The sequence below is a fragment of the Sorex araneus genome, chromosome 1 (assembly GCF_027595985.1).
Source record: "Sorex araneus isolate mSorAra2 chromosome 1, mSorAra2.pri, whole genome shotgun sequence".
Classification (NCBI taxonomy): domain Eukaryota; kingdom Metazoa; phylum Chordata; class Mammalia; order Eulipotyphla; family Soricidae; genus Sorex; species Sorex araneus.
In genome coordinates, this window is record NC_073302.1 from 402551855 (window position 1) to 402568735 (window position 16881).

Sequence of the window (16881 nt, forward strand, 5' to 3'; positions counted from 1 at the left end):
TCATGAGAAGCACACATCTACGAGACAAATGCGCCAAGTTGCAGGTTTATTTTCTTCTGAAGGTATCATCAAAAACCTGCATTATCAACCCAAGGAAATATATCCATACAAATATATCCACGCAAACCAGTTTTAGAGCTCTCTAAAAATAGACCTAAATACTAGTTATCATATGACCTAATATAATTATATAATTGTTATTAATCTAGTAACCAAAGTAATGAATAATAAAGCAGTAATGTTAAAGTATACTAGAACTAAAATGCATAAACAAAAAATAGACAAAAATGAGAAAAGACAATGTAGACATCAATAATAGCATAAAGTGGGTTAATTTCTTCCTAGTGATATTTCCCTTCAGGATTTAAATTCCCATAACTGCTATAATTCTTTTTCTACCCTTGGGTTCTCCTGAAGGACTTTTAGCCTTGTTTATCCTTTAGTTTACTTTGCTAACACACAACATGAGTTCTGTTATATGCTGTAGTATATATGTCCATATGTTTTAATTTCCTTTTATTATGTCTTCTTATTTAAGGTACTATGGTTTACAATATTGTTAATGATAATTTCGTGCTTACTTACTTTCCAATACCATATCCACCCAGCACCACAGTGCCTGCTTCTCTCCGTGACCCAAAGACCCGTCAACCTTCACCCCATCCCATCACAGCCTCCCCCTCCACTCAGATCTGTGGACTGTCTCCAGCCACACTGCCTTTGGCCATTTGTTGCTCTCTTACTATGTCTTTTTTATATCCATCTTATAAGAGAGATCACTCAGTACCTGCTCCTCTCCTGACTGACTTAACTTAGCATGAAACTTATTTTAGTAATATACATATATATGTATATGCATACATATATATATTTGTCCAATTTAGTACCAGGTAAATATTTTCTACATTAATAGGTACTGGGCATCTAACAAATACCAACCGTCTTTCTTTCTTTCTTTCTTTCTTTCTTTCTTTCTTTCTTTCTTTCTTTCTTTCTTTCTTTCTTTCTTTCTTTCTTTCTTTCTTTCTTTCTCTTTCTTTCTTTCTTTCTTTCTTTCTTTCTTCCTTCCTTCCTTCCTCCCTTTCTTTCTTTCTAAATTTTCTAATTGAATTACAGTGACATACACATTTACAAAGTTTCTCATACCACAGAGACTGGCACACAATCTACTATTTTCTTAATATGGCTTCTGGAACCAGAAAGGCTTTCAGCTCTTGAATAGGTCAAAGTAACCTAACAGTGTTTTAATAAACAAAGGCTTTCTATCAGTGCCTTTGAGAGGAAATTCTGCTAAAGTACACACTTAATGACATGCACTGTTCAATAAACAAATGCAGTTAAGAACTGCCAGTATTTAGGAGGTGTGAAGAATGATCTCATCAGATGTCAGACATTAATGTAGAAAAGGGAAAACGGGTTTGTTTCATTTAAGAACTAATGATAGCCACAGTGCCAGGAAAATAGTACAGCAGATAGGGCACTTGCCTTGCATGCAGGCAACCCCAGGCCCAACTCCCGGCACCCCATATGGTCCCGAGTCCACCAGGAGTGATCCTGAGGACAGAGCCAGGCGTAAACTCCACGCACTACTGGGTGTGACCCAAAAAACAAACAAAATGCCAAGCTTTGGGGGGGGGGGCTGGAAAGATACTACACTGTGTAAGGCAATTGCCTTGCATGTGGCTGATCTGGGTTCATATGGTTCCCTCCAAGTGCTGTCAAGAGTCCCTGTGCGCACAGACCCAGGAGTAGTGAGGCCTGAGCACAGCTAGGTGTCGTTCAAATAAAATACAATAAAATCAGAGGCTATTTATATATGTTTAGTCTGAAGGATTGACTTTATTTTAAAAGTAAATTGTCAAATTACTGGCTCCCAGGATATAGAAAATAGGAGAGAAATACAGAATACTCAGACCTGTCTTTACAAGATTTTTTTTTATTAATAGTTTATTTTTAATTAGAGAGTCATCGTGAGGGTACAGTTACAGATCCATATATCTTTGTGCTCATGCTTCCCCCATACAAAGTTCAATAACCCATCCCTTCACCAGTGCCCATTCTCCACCACCCATAAACCCAACATCCCTCCCCCCCTCCCCAGACCCGTCTCCCCCCACCCCACCCTGCCACTATGGCAGGGAATTCCCTTTTGTTCTCTCTCTCTGATTAGGTGTTGTGGTTTGCAATAGAGGTGTTGAGTGGCCATTGTGTTCAGTCTCTAGTCTGTATTCCGCCCGTCTCACCCTTCCCCCACATGACCTCCAACCACATTTTACTTGGTGGTCCCTTCCCTGAGTTACCCAGAATGAGAGACCAGCCTCCAAGCCATGGAAACAATCTCCTGGTACTTATTTCTACTATTCTTGGGCATTAGTCTTATAGTCTATTATTCTATATTCCACAGATGAGTGCAATCTTTCTATGTCTGTCTCTCTCTTTCTGACTCATTTCGCTTAGCATGATACTTTCCATGTTGGTCCACTTATATGTAAACGTCATGACCTCATTTTTTCTAACAGCTGCATAGTATTCCATTGTATAGATGTACCAGAGTTTCTTCAACCAGTCATCTGTTCTAGGGCACTCGGGTTTTTTCCAGATTCTGGCTATTGTAAACAGTGCTGCGGTGAACATATAAGTGCATATGTCACTTCGACTATACTTTTTTGCCTCTCTGGGATATATTCCCAGCAGTGGTATTGCTGGGTCAAATGGGAGCTCAACCTCTAGTTTTTTGAGAATCGTCCATACTGTTTTCCAAAAGGGCTGAACTAGCCGGCATTCCCACCAGCAGTGTAGAAGGGTCCCTTTCTCCCCACATCCTCTCCAACAGCGGTTGCTTTTGTTCTTTTGGATGTGTGCTAGTCTCTGTGGTGTGAGGTGGTATCTCATGGTTGTTTTGATCTGCATCTCTCTGACGACTAGTGATGTAGAGCACTTTTTCATGTGCTTTTTGGCCATTCGTATCTCTTCCTTGGTAAAGTTTCTGTTCATTTCTTCGCCCCATTTTTTGATGGGGTTGGATGTTTTCTTCTTGTAGAGTTCAACCAGTGCTTTATATACCCTTGATATCAACCCCTTATCTGATGGGTATTGTGTAAATAGCCTTTCCCATTCTGTAGATAGTCTTTGTATTCTGGTCACTGTATCTTTTGCGGTGCAGAAGCTTTTTAGTTTAATGTAGTCCCATTTGTTGATCTCTGTTTTTACTAGATTGCTTAGTTCCGTGTCATCTTTGAAGATACCTTTATCTTCAATATCCTGGAGGGTTTTGCCGACCTTGTCTTCAATGTACCTTATGGTTTGTGGTCTGATGTTGAGGTCTTTAATCCATTTTGATCTGACTTTTGTGCATGGTGTCAGGTCGAGTTCTAAGCCCATTTTTTTTGCATGTGATTGTCCAGTTGTGCCAGCACCATTTGTTAAAGAGACTTTCCTTGCTCCACTTCACATCTCTTGCTCCTTTATCAAAGATTAGATGATCATACATTTGAGGTTGTGTGTGGGCTGTCTTTACAAGATTTGACCTTTTGTTCCTCCCCTACCACCAACTCCCAACCTATCTTCACCACAAACCTTTACTTTGCACCAATAGAATTCATATCAGAAAGAAGCATGGATTTTGTCTGAGAATAAATAATGGGAAAATTTTAATGGTACTGGTATGAGAGCATATTTTCCAAATTCAAAATAAGAATTCTTATGCTCTGACAAGAGTATTCCACTTTTTATTTGTTTGTTTGTTTTGTTTGGGGGCCACGTCCACCAATGCTCAGGGCTTACTCCTGGCTCTGCACTTAGTTATCACCACATACAGGTTCAGGAGCCCATATGTGGTGTCAGAAATCTAACTCAGAGCAGCATGCAAGGCAAGTGCCCTGCCCACTCTATTATTTCTCCAAACCCTGACAAAAGCATTTTAAATCAATAGTGAGAAAAACGTTTAAAATAAAAACATTATTTTGAAAATATATATATATTGGAAGTCAGATTCACCTGTTATTGCTAAGGTATCTGGAATATCCTAGACCACCACATTGTCTGAAATAAAGGTAATGTAGATTTAAATGGTTTTATTCTTGGAGTGGAAAAAGTACTTTTTGTTGTCTCTTTGTGTTATGTGTTTAATAATTATTTTAAAAATATTCCTCTTCCAGAAAAATTAAATCCATATGGTTTCAAAGCTGATAACTACCAGAGCTGTCCAAAACACATCCAGATGTTTTCAAAATCTTGATAAAAATATTTTGCTTTTGGACTCTACTAGAATACAATTCCCTTCTCCTAAATTGAGTAAGGCATGTTTTCTAGGCACTGTCAGAGTTTACTGATACTACAAAGAACTCTGAAACCATCACCAGACACATTTTTGTATATACATAACAATTTACATTTGAATTATTTTGCTCAATCGTGACTTTTGGATTTTTTTAAACTATAGTTTGAATCATGTATTCATGATTTTTTGGTATGGTATCTTTGTGTGGTTTTTTTAAAAAAAAACATGAGCCACATAAACATTTTTTACGAAGCTAACTTATAATTGATTATTTTAAATAAAATCTATTCATTTTAATCACAGGAAAAACTTTCTTTGAGTAAAGACATATTTCAGAATTTTACATTTGTACATGTGTGTTGTTAGGGAAATATAATTAAGACCAAACCTCCCAACACAGAAACCCGCTCCATAAAAAGGAGAAAGAAACCATTTCTGGGGCTGGGAGATAATACAGTGGTTAGGATGAATGCCTAGCATTTGCCAACCCAAGTTCAATTTGCAGCACCTCATGGTCCCCTAAGCATTAGTGCAGCCCTGGCAGTCCCCAGCACCGCCGGAATTGCCCAGGTTTCCTAGCACAGCAGGTCTTGTGTTGAACCTACAGCCCAGTTGATCAAGAATCTCTGGTGCCTACCACCATCCCGGACATACTGAGTACTGCTGAGATCCCCCAAACCCCCAAAGAAAGAAACTATTTCTATTTCTGAACAAGCATTCTGCCAGAACACGAGGCACCTCACAAGCAATCTGCTGAGAGACTACAAAGACAGGAAGAAATCTGTCTTTTATGTAGCCAAACAGATACAACTCAACATATCTGTGATTTGAAGAATAATGAAAGCTGATCCTTAAGAAAAAGAGCTGGAGTGTTCCCTTTGTCATACACAGTGCACCTTAGCTTTAACTAATGCGGAGGTAATCTGTGTTAGCTAATCCATTGGCTGTGGAGGAAAATAAGCCTCTCCTGCCTTTATGCTGATAGTGGATAGTTTTGCCACTTGAGCAAGGCTTCTACGTTTCCCAGAAACTGGGAGAAAGGGCGCTCTCTTTTATGTTTAGGTTTCAGTGAGATGGAGTCTGAGGAAAGAGCTCAAAGAGTTGGAGCGTAGCACACGTGTTCAGGGTCTTAGGTTAAATCCTCAGTCCCACATGGCCTCTGGAACCTCAATGATTATAGCCCTGGTGGTCCCCCCCACCGCCACCAGCACAACTGGAGAAGCCCAAAACAAACAAGCAAAGGAAAAACTTTGTCTCCAAGGTATTTGAGAAAGACTTTCTGGCTGAGAAAAGGCCTCGGCAGTTTTCTAAAACAGCTTTTCTCAATTACAGGCCGTATGACCCCCAGTGTGTCCCAGGATCTTCTAAGGAGGACAAATAGCATAAATGAGGGGACCTGACATGAGACTAGGAGGTCATTCAAAAGGATGAGGATCACAGGAAGGAAACTAGGTTGGAAAGGCACCACAGTTAGATTAAGGTTGAGAAGCACTGGTATAAAGATGGGTATACATGGCTGGAGAAATAGTCCAGGGATTAAAGTACTTGCCTTGCATACAACCTGACCCTGGCTTGATCCCCTGCACTGCCTGTGGTCCCCCAGTCACCACCAGGATCACTCCTGAGCACCAATGGGTGTGCCCCTCCACCCCAAAAAGAATAGGTACGATTCAAAGACAGAAGAAACTACTTAAAACTTTTCTTAAAGAAATACTCTAGGAAAAAGGACAGAGTAGGGGTAGAGAAGGGTAATAACTTTTGTTATTAAAAAAATTTTTATTTAAAATCAATAACTTGTATTATAGCTGCTGCTGTTATTTTTAATAGGCAGAACTCAGTTTCTTGAAATTTATGTGTCCTCTTGAAATTTAAGTGTATATCATACACTTAAATTGAACTCAAGTATTCATTGGTTTAATAAATACATTCTGTTTCTAGCTGCTTTTTCAGGACTCACTCATTTAGAAGAGTTAGATTTATCAAACAACAGTCTACAAAACTTCGACTATGGAGTACTAGAAGACTTGTATTTTGTGAAACTCTTGTGGCTCCGTGATAATCCTTGGAGATGTGACTACAATATCCACTACCTCTACTATTGGCTAAAGCATCACTACAATGTCCACTATAATGGCCTGGAATGCAAAACGCCTGAAGAATATAAAGGGTGGTTTGTAGGAAAGTATGTTCGCAGTTACTATGAAGAATGCCCTAAAGACAAACTGCCAGCATATCCTGAAACGTTTGACCAGGAAGCAGAGGACGATGAATGGGAGAAGACACACAGAGACAACACAGCAAAGAAGCAGAGTGTCCGAATCACTATAGTAGGATAACTTAGACATTGCTCTAGTTGCAGCTAGTTTTGTACTTGTTATCCTGGTATCAGAAACTTATGTTTACATTTGAGTTGCCTATTTATACAGGGATGTCCAGCTAAAGGAGAGTTCCTCGGAGGATTCTTTTTTTTTATTTTAGTGAAAGTTATGGTAATCAAGGGAATTCTCTCCTCCTGCTTGCCTGGTGTTCAGGAACCATTCCACACCTGTAAGCTGTAGGACCTAGGGTCTAATGATGGCATTAGAATTCTTAATGTCCTGGGGGCCGGAGCAATAGCACAGCGGGTAGGGCATTTGCCTTGCACGCGGCCGACCCGGGTTCGATCCCCGGCATCCCATATGGTCCCCCAAGCACTGCCAGGAGTAATTCCTGAGTGCAAAGCCAGGAGTAACCCCTGAGCATCGCTGGGTGTGACCCAAAAAGCAAAACAAACAAACAAACAAACAAAAGAATTCTTAATGTCCTGTATAAATGGGTTTTTTTTACTGCTTTTTGGAAATAACTAAAAACCTCATGGTTCACTTTTACTGCCTCTGAACAACTGCCTGTACATACCTAAAGGTGATCAAAATGGAAAGACACAAACGCTTGGTATTAATAAAATGTTATTCTTTCCCCTCAACCCCTCCCTGCTTTTTTTTTTATTTGGTAAAGGGTTAATCCATTGGAGTATTTTTCTATTTCTAAATCCTGTGAATTTCAAAAGGAGGCCCCAGGAAACCCAAGTTCCCTTGTCTTCACAATCACTTGCCAAAAAATTGTCAAGCCTCCCCTCCACTTCCGCGGGATGGGGCTCAGCAGGTGCACACTAGCTTATGCGTATATGAGGCCATGGGTTCAATTCTGGGCCCCACAGAAAAACAACAAAACATCAGAACTGTCACAAACCTAAGTAGAGAATTCACCACTGATATTGGAAAGAGGACGGGAGTCTGAGAGGAAGCTGTGGGCCAGGTAAGTGATGAGCAAGGGTGGGCAGGCAGTCCAGCTGGATTCAGGCACACCTAAGTCCTTCCTGCATGCGGGGTCTTATAGCTGCCCTGGCCAGCGCTGCCTCAGCTAAACTTCTAGAACCAGACCCCAGAGGGGAATAATGTACCAGAAGAGCTCAGCTTTTCTTTCCAGGTACAGCAGTGAGGACGATAGCTTGAAATAATACTCAGTTACTCCTGAGCACTCAGACTGTGGGAGTTGAGGAGATGAGAGGTAGAGGCTGTGGGGATATGTAGATTCTGGGTGGGGGGGGGGGAATGACCTTATATGTTGGTGGGAATATCAACTGGTCCAGATTTTTTGGAAAACAATATGGACATTTCTCAAAAAATCTAGAAATTGAGCCTCCATATGTCGCAACAATACCACTTCTGGGGATTTACCGGGGGGCACAAGAACCACAGCAAAAATGCCATCTGCACTTCTATGTCTATCACAGCACTATTCACAGTAGCCAGAATCTGGAAACAACCCAACTGCCCGAGAACAGATGACTGGATAAAGAAACTATGGAACATCCACACAATGAAAGATTATGCAGCTGTTAGGAAAAAAATGAAGTCATAAAATTTGCTTATAAATGGATGGACATGGAGAGTATTAAGCTGAGTGAAATGAGTCAGAAAGAGGGGGACAGAAATAGAAAAATTGCACTTACTTGTGGGATCTAAAAATGAGACTAATATCTGTGGACAGTAGAAACAAGGGCCAGAAGGATTGGTCTATGGTTGGGAGCCTGTCTCAATTGCTGGGAAAGAAGGCAGTTGAGATATAGAAGGGGCCATTAGAACAATGATAGTTGTAAATGCTCAGTCTGGATAAGAACTGCATGCTGAAAGTAGGTAAAGGAATAAACATGATAACCTCTCAGTACCTGCATTGCGAACCATAATGCCAAAAAGAAAAGAGAAAGAGAAAGGAAAGTACCTGTCATAAAGACACTACCATTCCTTTCTCTTTATAGTTTCTGGGACAGCTTCATACACATCTGAATACACCATTTGCACACCTGACTTTGACTGTGGTGCTTGCCAGAGGCAGCACATTTTTGTTGCCAGTCTCACTCAGACAAAGATCCACATACTGTGGTTGTTTGGGGGGGCTCCCAAATAACAGTGCCACCAGGATCATACTCAGTGCATGCAAGCGGTGTTGGGGATCAAACATGAGGACTCAGGTCTGCAAGAGAGACACTCAACTACTTGAGTAATCCCTGGGACCCCAGAGTTTATACTTCTTCCAGGAGGTATACATGATTAATGATATGGAATAAACAATTAAGTACTTTTTCTGCCAATTTCTTGAGAGTTAAATAATTTGCTTTTGGTCCTCTGTTCAGCAGATTACATTAAAGAGATTTTTTAAAAATAAGTACATTTTTATGGTAATCAAAAATGTAATCCCATTATCTACATATCTGAACATATAGGTTTAAATATCAATTGAATATTTGAGTAAGACAAGGTAGTGATTGTGTTTTTGTTTTGTGTTTTGTTTTCCTGTTGATCTTAAGATACTCTGATTTTTCTGAAATAAGTAAGATTTACTGCAAGCCGAGGTCTCCTGAGTCCTTAGCCTGAGTCATATTTGACCCAATGCCTGGTTTTTTTGGAAAGTACTGAACATTAAGCACTTGAGCTTTTTGTTTTCTAATCATTTTCTCCTCTAGGAATGCTTCCCAAGTTGGATAATACCAGCACATGCCCAACCGGGGTATAGTAGAATGATCCAGAGGGGCAGTGGTTGTTTCCAGATAATTGGATACTTTCTCACTTACAGAAGATAGATTTCCAGGGGAGCACATTTTTGTTTCTCTGAAAAGGGAGCTATAGATCAAATCCATTTAAGACTCCTCTCTGCCTTTGCTCAATTAACATCTGTTTCTCACAAATCTGGTAAATCTAAACAAGTCTCCTGCTTTGGCCAAGAGAAGCCCAATCAATACTGAGGATCTACTGAGGATCTTCTGAGGATCTAAGAGTGTCTGTGAGTGGGAAGGGGATGCAGTCTGTGACTAAAAAACCAGGATCAAGGCTGGAAGGATACTATAAATAAGAGGGTGTTTTCAATATGGTCAATTCCAGAAATAAACACGCAACACCCCAAGATATTCCCAAATCAAAGTTGCTTCTCAATTGTTTCTTGCTGATCACTGAATGAGTGGGGAAAAAAGATCCAGTAAGGAAGCGCTTCCTGAACCCAACATTTTCTGCTTAGGCCCATCAACATAATGACTACACTTCAACTACCTTGCATCCACTCCTGCCAAATGTTTGCCAGAGTATATTAACATAGGCACTGCATATGTAATTATCAAATACCATTTTACCAGCATTTCTCTTCCACGTCCTCCTTTGCCTTCCAAATATTTTACTATCACTATGTCACTGTCATCCCATTGCTCATCGATTTGCTCAAGTGGGCACCAGTAACGTCCCCATTGTGAGACTTATTGTTACTGTTTTTGGAATATCGAATATGCCACGGGTAGCTTGCCAGGCTCTGCCGTGAGGGCGAGATATTATCTGTAGCTTGCTCTCCGAGAGGGGTGGAGGAATTGAACCCGGGTTGGCTGCATGCAAGACAAATAAATACCTTACCTGCTGTGCTATCGCTCCAGCCCATTTTACTATAAATTTTATTTTATTTTTTATTTTTATTTAGTTTTGTGCTGGGAATCAACCCAGGTTTTATACATGCACTCCACCACTAAGCTACATCCCTGGTATAAGATAACTTTGTTTATGTTTGGGGGTCCACATCTATTAGTGCACAGGACTATTACTGGCCCCGTGCAGGAAGTGGCTCTTGGTGGTGCTCTGGAGATCATGTGGTACAAAAGACCGAGTCCAGATCATGTGGTACAGGGCACTGCACCCTGCCTTCCTTCATGCAGAACATGTTCCCAGTCCATTGAGCTATCTCTCCAGTTCCATAAGACTACCTTTTTTTTTTTTTTTCTTTTTGGGTCACACCTGGCGATGCACAGGGGTTACTCCTGGCTCTGCACTCAGGAATCACTCCTGGCGGTGCTCAGGGGACCATATGGGATGCTGGGGATCGAACCCGGGTCGGCCGCGTGCAAGGCAAACGCCCTACCCGCTGTGCTATCACTCCAGCCCCAAGACTACCTTTTAAAGTTTACTTTCTTCTCAAGTTTGTGTAGCCATAAAAATTACAAGTACAATCTATTGGGCTATTCTGCCAAACATCCCCAAGGATCAGCCGATATTTTCTTCAATTGAACATCAGAAAGTAAAACTGCCAAAAATGTGTAGTCTAGACAGACCCATAGACCAACTTACCTCAGATAGGGGGAAAAACAGAAAAGCTGGAACATTTCTGAGACTACTTTTCTAATCTCTGAAACCAAAATTTATTTTATTAAATAAGCTTTGGCATATCAAAAATATCCCAGAGATGAGATGTGCATTACATTTACTTCAAAAGATCAAACTACTCAATTTAGAAAAGATAGTCAGCTTAATAAACATGCTAGGAAAATTGAATATCCACACGTTAGAGAATGAAACTGGACTTCAATTTACACGACTTACAAAAATTAACCCAAAATATAAGGGTAAAACCCACAAAATATTTCCCCGAAGAAAATATAGGTGATAAACTCTTGGACATGGGCCTTAGCAATGATTTTTTAGATAAACACCCGAAAGGCATGTACAAAATAAAGTATAAATATTGGGACTACATCAAATACCAAGATCCTGCAAAGAAAAAGAAAAACATAAAAGACAACTTATAGAATGGAAAAAATATTTGAAAATCATATATATATAACAAGGAGTTAATATTTAAAGCATATGAAGAAAACTCTTACAACTCAATAGCAAAGTATTTTTTAGAAAACCAATAATCCATTTAAAAATTAGTCAAAAGGAAACTAAAAAAGAGAGAACAAAGAAAGGAGAAAAAGAGCTCATAGGAAGAGTACTGCCAACAGATTATTGGTTCCAGAAGCAGGAGGGTTAGGGAGTAGGAATTGGATGAAGGTGGGGAAAGGTAGAGACTTCCAAATATAAGACAAATATGTAGTAGGAACATACAACATGGTTTCTACAATACTGCTAGATGGTTTATATGAAAGTTGTTAAAAGAGCACATTCTTAGACTCCTCATCTCAAGGAAAAATTAATTTTCTTTTTTATCTTTGTATTTATATAAGATAATGGATGTAAACTTACTGTGGCAATCATGTCCTTGTTGATACAAATCAAATCATTATGCTATAAACCTGAATCTCGTATGGTATTATATATATATTGTATATATGTATTATATATCTCCTCAAAACTGGAAAAATATCTAGGGACGATTATATCTATAAATGCCTACACTAAAAAAAAAACTGTCCTCAAACGAATAGCTTAAACTTTTACCTAAGGAAAGTAGGAGAAGAGTAGATGAAAAGTACATGAAATTCAAAGCAAACAGAACTATAATGAATGGAGTGGAAACAAAGTTGAAAATAGAAACACCTAAAATCAATGAAAGTAATACTTGAAGTTTGAAAACCTATGCTTACAGCAGCATTATTCACAATAATCAAAACATAGAAGCAGCAACATAGAGAGCTAGGATAGAGGTTAAGGTGTTTGCCTTGCATATGGCTGGCCCTGGTTCTCTCCCTGGCACCACACGGTCCCTGAGCATTGCCAGGAGCAACCTCTGAGCATAAAGGCAGAGTAGGGTCTAAGGGGGGGGAGGAGAAGGAGGAGGAGGAAGAGGAGGAAGAGGAGGAGGAGGAGGAGAAGGAGAAAGAGATGGAGAAGGAGGAGGGGAGGAGGAGGAGAAGGAGAAGAAGAACAAGAACAAGAACAAGAACAACAAGAAGAACAGGAACAAGAACAATAACAAGAACAAGAAGAGGAGGAGGAGAAGAAAGAGGAGGAGGAGGGAGAGGAAAAGGAGGAGGAGGAGGAGGAGGAGGATGAGCACAGCATCCAAAGTGTCCACTTTAAGATGAAGAGATAAATAAAATGTGGTATATCATTTTGTGATATCAGTATAAAAATACATTACCAATGAAATACCCTCCACTCTTTAAAATGAAAGAAATTCTGATATGTGCTATCATATGACTAAATATAAGAACCATTATGCTAAGTGAAATAATACAGTCACAAAGGGGCAAATAACTACATGAGTCCATTACAGATAGATGAGTGCCAGAGCAGTCAAATCCATATAGAGAGAAAGAATGATGACTACCAAGGGAAGTATGGGGAGGGGAAAATGGGAAAAATAGGAAATGTTTGGTATTCAGATTTCAGTTTAGCAAGAAGAAAATGTTTGGGACACAAAAGCAGCAGTTTGCAAAGAGATATGCACTGTTCACCGGTGCTATTTACAGTAAACAAAATCTGAAAATAACCCGTGTCCAATAACAGATGAAGAGATAAAGAAATTATAGCCTATATAAACAGTTCAATATGACTCAGCTCTAAGAAAAGATGAAAGCTTGCCATTTTGCTACAAGGCACTGGAGGGTATCATGCTAAGTGAAATAAGGCAGAGAGACAAAGGCAAACACTGAATGATCTCACTTATTTGTGGTATATAAGGAAATAAGGTAAGGGAACTGACAGATTCCAATGACTGTACTCTTAGAATCTGACTACAGAGTGGAGTAGGGAGTGAGCTAAAAGGGCCCAGTGGATTGTGGAGAAGGGCTTTTGGCACTCTGGTGGCACAAGTAGATGTGGTAATATTGTACCCCTAAAACATAAACACTCACACACTTGTAACCCAATATTGCCCTATAAAAATAAATTTTAAAATAACATGCTGGACAGAAATCCTGGCACAGAGTAACTACTAAAAATAAAAATACTGGAGATGGATGTTGAAAATTGCATCACAATAATAAGAAAGTTCTTTGTTCCTGAAATTTATATGGAACAATAAATCCCTCTAATAGCTAAAGCAATCCTCAGGAAGAAAGAATATGGGAAGCATCTCTTTCCCCAACTTCAAATTGTACTATAAAATGTTAGTAGTTAAAACAATATGGCACTGGAATAAGGAATGGCACTCAACTCAACCAATCAATGCAATAGAACAGAAAACCCAGTGACAAACCCAGAGACAGAGCAAAGATCAGTTAATCTTCAATAAAGGAGCAAAAAATATGGAATAGAGTAAGTAAAGTTTCTTCAACAGATCTTTAATACATTTTAATTTGACTTTTGTGCATGGTGTTAGAAAGAGGTCTGTTAGGTTTTTTAATGAACCTTACCTAAAACCTCTTGATATCAGACCTAAATTCATAAATTACACAGAGAAAAATATAGGCAGAACTCTCCATGACATTGAAGCTAGTGGAATCTTTAAGAAACACCACTTAGTTTAATATAGTCCCATTTGTTTATCTCTGTTTCCACTTGGTTGGTCAGTTGCATGTCATCTTTGAAGATACCTGTAGCTTCAATATCGTGGAGAGTTTTGCTGACCTTGTCTTCGATGTACCTTATGGATTGTTGTCTGATGTTAAGGTCTCTAATCCATTTTGATCTGATTTTTGTGCATGGTGTCAGGTTGAGGTCTAAGCCCATTCTTTTGCCTGTGGTTGTCCAGTTATGCCAGAACCATTTGTTAAAGAGGCTTTCTTTGTTCCACTTCACATTTCTTGCTCCCTTATCAAGGATTAGATGATCATACATTTGAGGTTATGTGTAGGGATATTCCACCCTGTTCCACTGGTCTGCGGCTCTGCCTTTGTTCCAGTACCATGCTGTTTTAATTGTTACCACTTTGTAGTAAAATTTAAGTTGGGAGGGTGATGCCTCCCATCATCTTTTTCCCAATAATTGTTTTAGCTATCCATAGGCGTTTGTTGTTCCATATGAATTTCAGGATTGCTTGATCCATTTCGTTGAAGAATTTCATGGGTAGCTTCTGCACCACAAAAGATACAGTGACCAAAATACAAAGACAATCTACAGAATGGGAAAGGATATTCACACAATACCCATTCGATAAGGGGTTGATATCGAGGGTATATAAAGCACTGGTTGAACTCTACAAGAAGAAAACATCCAACCCCATCAGAAAATGGGGCAAAGAAATGAACAGAAACTTTTTTAAGGAAGAGATATGAATGGCCAAAAGGCACATGAAAAAATGCTCTGCATCACTAATCATCAGGGAGATGCAGATCAAAACAACTATGAGATACCACCTCACACCACAGAGAGTGGCACACAACCAAAAGAACAAAAGCAACCGCTGTTGGAGAGGATATGGGGAGAAAGGGACCTTTCTACACTGCTGGTAGGAATGCCGACTGGTTCAGCCCTTTTGGAAAACAATATGGACACTTCTCAAAAAATTAGAAATTGAGCTTCCATTTGATCTAGCAATACCATTTCTGGGAATATATCCTGGAGAAACAAAGAAGTATAGTCGAAATGACATCTGCACTTATATGTTCATCAAGGAACTGTTTACAATAGCCAGAATCTGGAAAAAACGTGAGTGCCCTAAAACAGATGACTGGTTAAAGAAACTTTTGTTTGAATGTAATCAAAGTAAAGAGAAAGTAAAGTGAAATTTATCAGCTACACAGGCAGGGTGGGGGGCTGGGGGGACGGAGGGGGGAAGTTTACTGTGGTTCTTGGTGGTGGAATATGTGCACTGGTGAAGGGATGGGTGTTGGAGCATTATGTAACTGAGACTTAAGCCTGAAAGCTTTGTAACTTTCCACATGGTGATTCAATAAAAAAAAAGAAAAGAAACTTTGGTACATCTATACAATGGAATACTATGCAGCTGTTAGAAAAGATAAAGTCATGAACTTTGCATATAAGTGGATCAACATGGAAAGTATCATGCTAAGTGAAATGAGTCAGAAAGAGAGGGACAGACATAGAAAGATTGCAGTCATCTGTGGAATATAAAATAACAGAGTAGGAGACTAACACCCAAGAATAGTAGTATATAATACAAGGAAGTTGTCTCCATGGCTTGGAAGCTGGCCTCACATGCTGGGGGGAAAGGCAGTCCAGATAGAGAAGGGAACACCAAGTAAAATGTGGTTGGAGATCCTGAGCGGGAAGGGAGATGCGTGCGGAAAGTAGACTAGAGACCGAACAAGATGGCCACTCAATACCCCTATTGCAAACCACAACACCCAAAAGGCGAGAGAGAACAAAATGGAATACCCTGCCACAGAGATGGAGTGGGGTGCAGTGGGGAGGATGGGGTTGGAGGGTGGGAGGGACACTGGGTTCATTGGTGGTGGAGAAGGGATACTGGTGGAGGGATGGGTTCTCGAACATTGTATGAGGGAAACACAAGCACAAATATGGGTAAATTTGTAATTGTACCCTCACGGTGACTCACTAATTTAAAAAATTAATTAATTTTTTTAAAAAAGAAACACCACTGACCAAGCAAACAGAAGGAAAGATTTTTAAAATGGGACATTTGGTGTGGGAGTGATAACACAGCAGATAGGGCATTTGCCTTGCATGTGGCTGACCCAGGTTCGATTCCCAGCATCCCATATGGTCCCCCGAGCACCGCCAGGAGTAATTCCTGAGTACAGAGCCAGGAGAGACCCCTGATCATCGCTGGGTGTTATTCAAAAAAATAAAATAGATAAAAATGGGATATTAAACTAAGAAGCCTCAATACCTCAAAGCAAATGAAGACCAGAATACAAAGACAGCCCACAGACTGAGAGAAATTATTTTCCTATCACTTATCTGGCAAAACATTAATACTCAAGATCTATAAAGAATTAGTGAACTGTACAGGAAAAAAATCCAACCCCACCAAAAATTGGGAGGAGACATGAACAAGAACTTCCTCAAAGAAAAAATAAAGTATGAAAAAAATGCCCTATATCACTAATCACCAGAAAAATGCAAATCAAAACAACAGTAAGACCTCACCTCACAGCTCAGATACTGGCACTCATCAAAAAATGCAACAACAACCCATGTTGGTGAGGATGTGTGGGAAAAGGGACCCTTATTCACTGCTAGTGAGAATGGTCCAAGCTTTTTGGAAGGCAAAATGGACATTCCTCAAAAACCTAGGAATTGAGTTTCTGTGTGACCCAGTAATTCCACTCCTAAAAATATACTCCAGGTACCAGAAGCACAATGCATAAGAGACATTTTCACTCCTGATCACTGTAGCACTATATACAATAGCCATAAAGGGAAACAATCCAAATACCCATGAACAGATGAACAGAATAAAGAAACTATAGTACATATACACAATGGAATACTATTGAGTAC

General features: G+C 39.7%; 2 protein-coding genes across 2 annotated transcripts in view; one reads left to right on the top strand and one right to left on the bottom strand.

Annotated features, from left to right (window-relative positions):
• Positions 1–6708, top strand: part of LRRC17 (leucine rich repeat containing 17) — a 38185-nt gene extending 31477 nt beyond the window's left edge. Inside the window, exon 4 of the mRNA XM_004602129.2 lies at positions 6218–6708. Within this exon, the coding sequence (XP_004602186.2) occupies positions 6218–6615 (398 nt within the window). The 3' untranslated portion in view covers positions 6616–6708. The remainder of the gene's footprint in view (positions 1–6217) is intronic.
• The window catches only part of FBXL13 (F-box and leucine rich repeat protein 13), a 223426-nt gene that overhangs the window by 135355 nt on the left and 71190 nt on the right, over positions 1–16881 (bottom strand). The window lies entirely within an intron of this gene.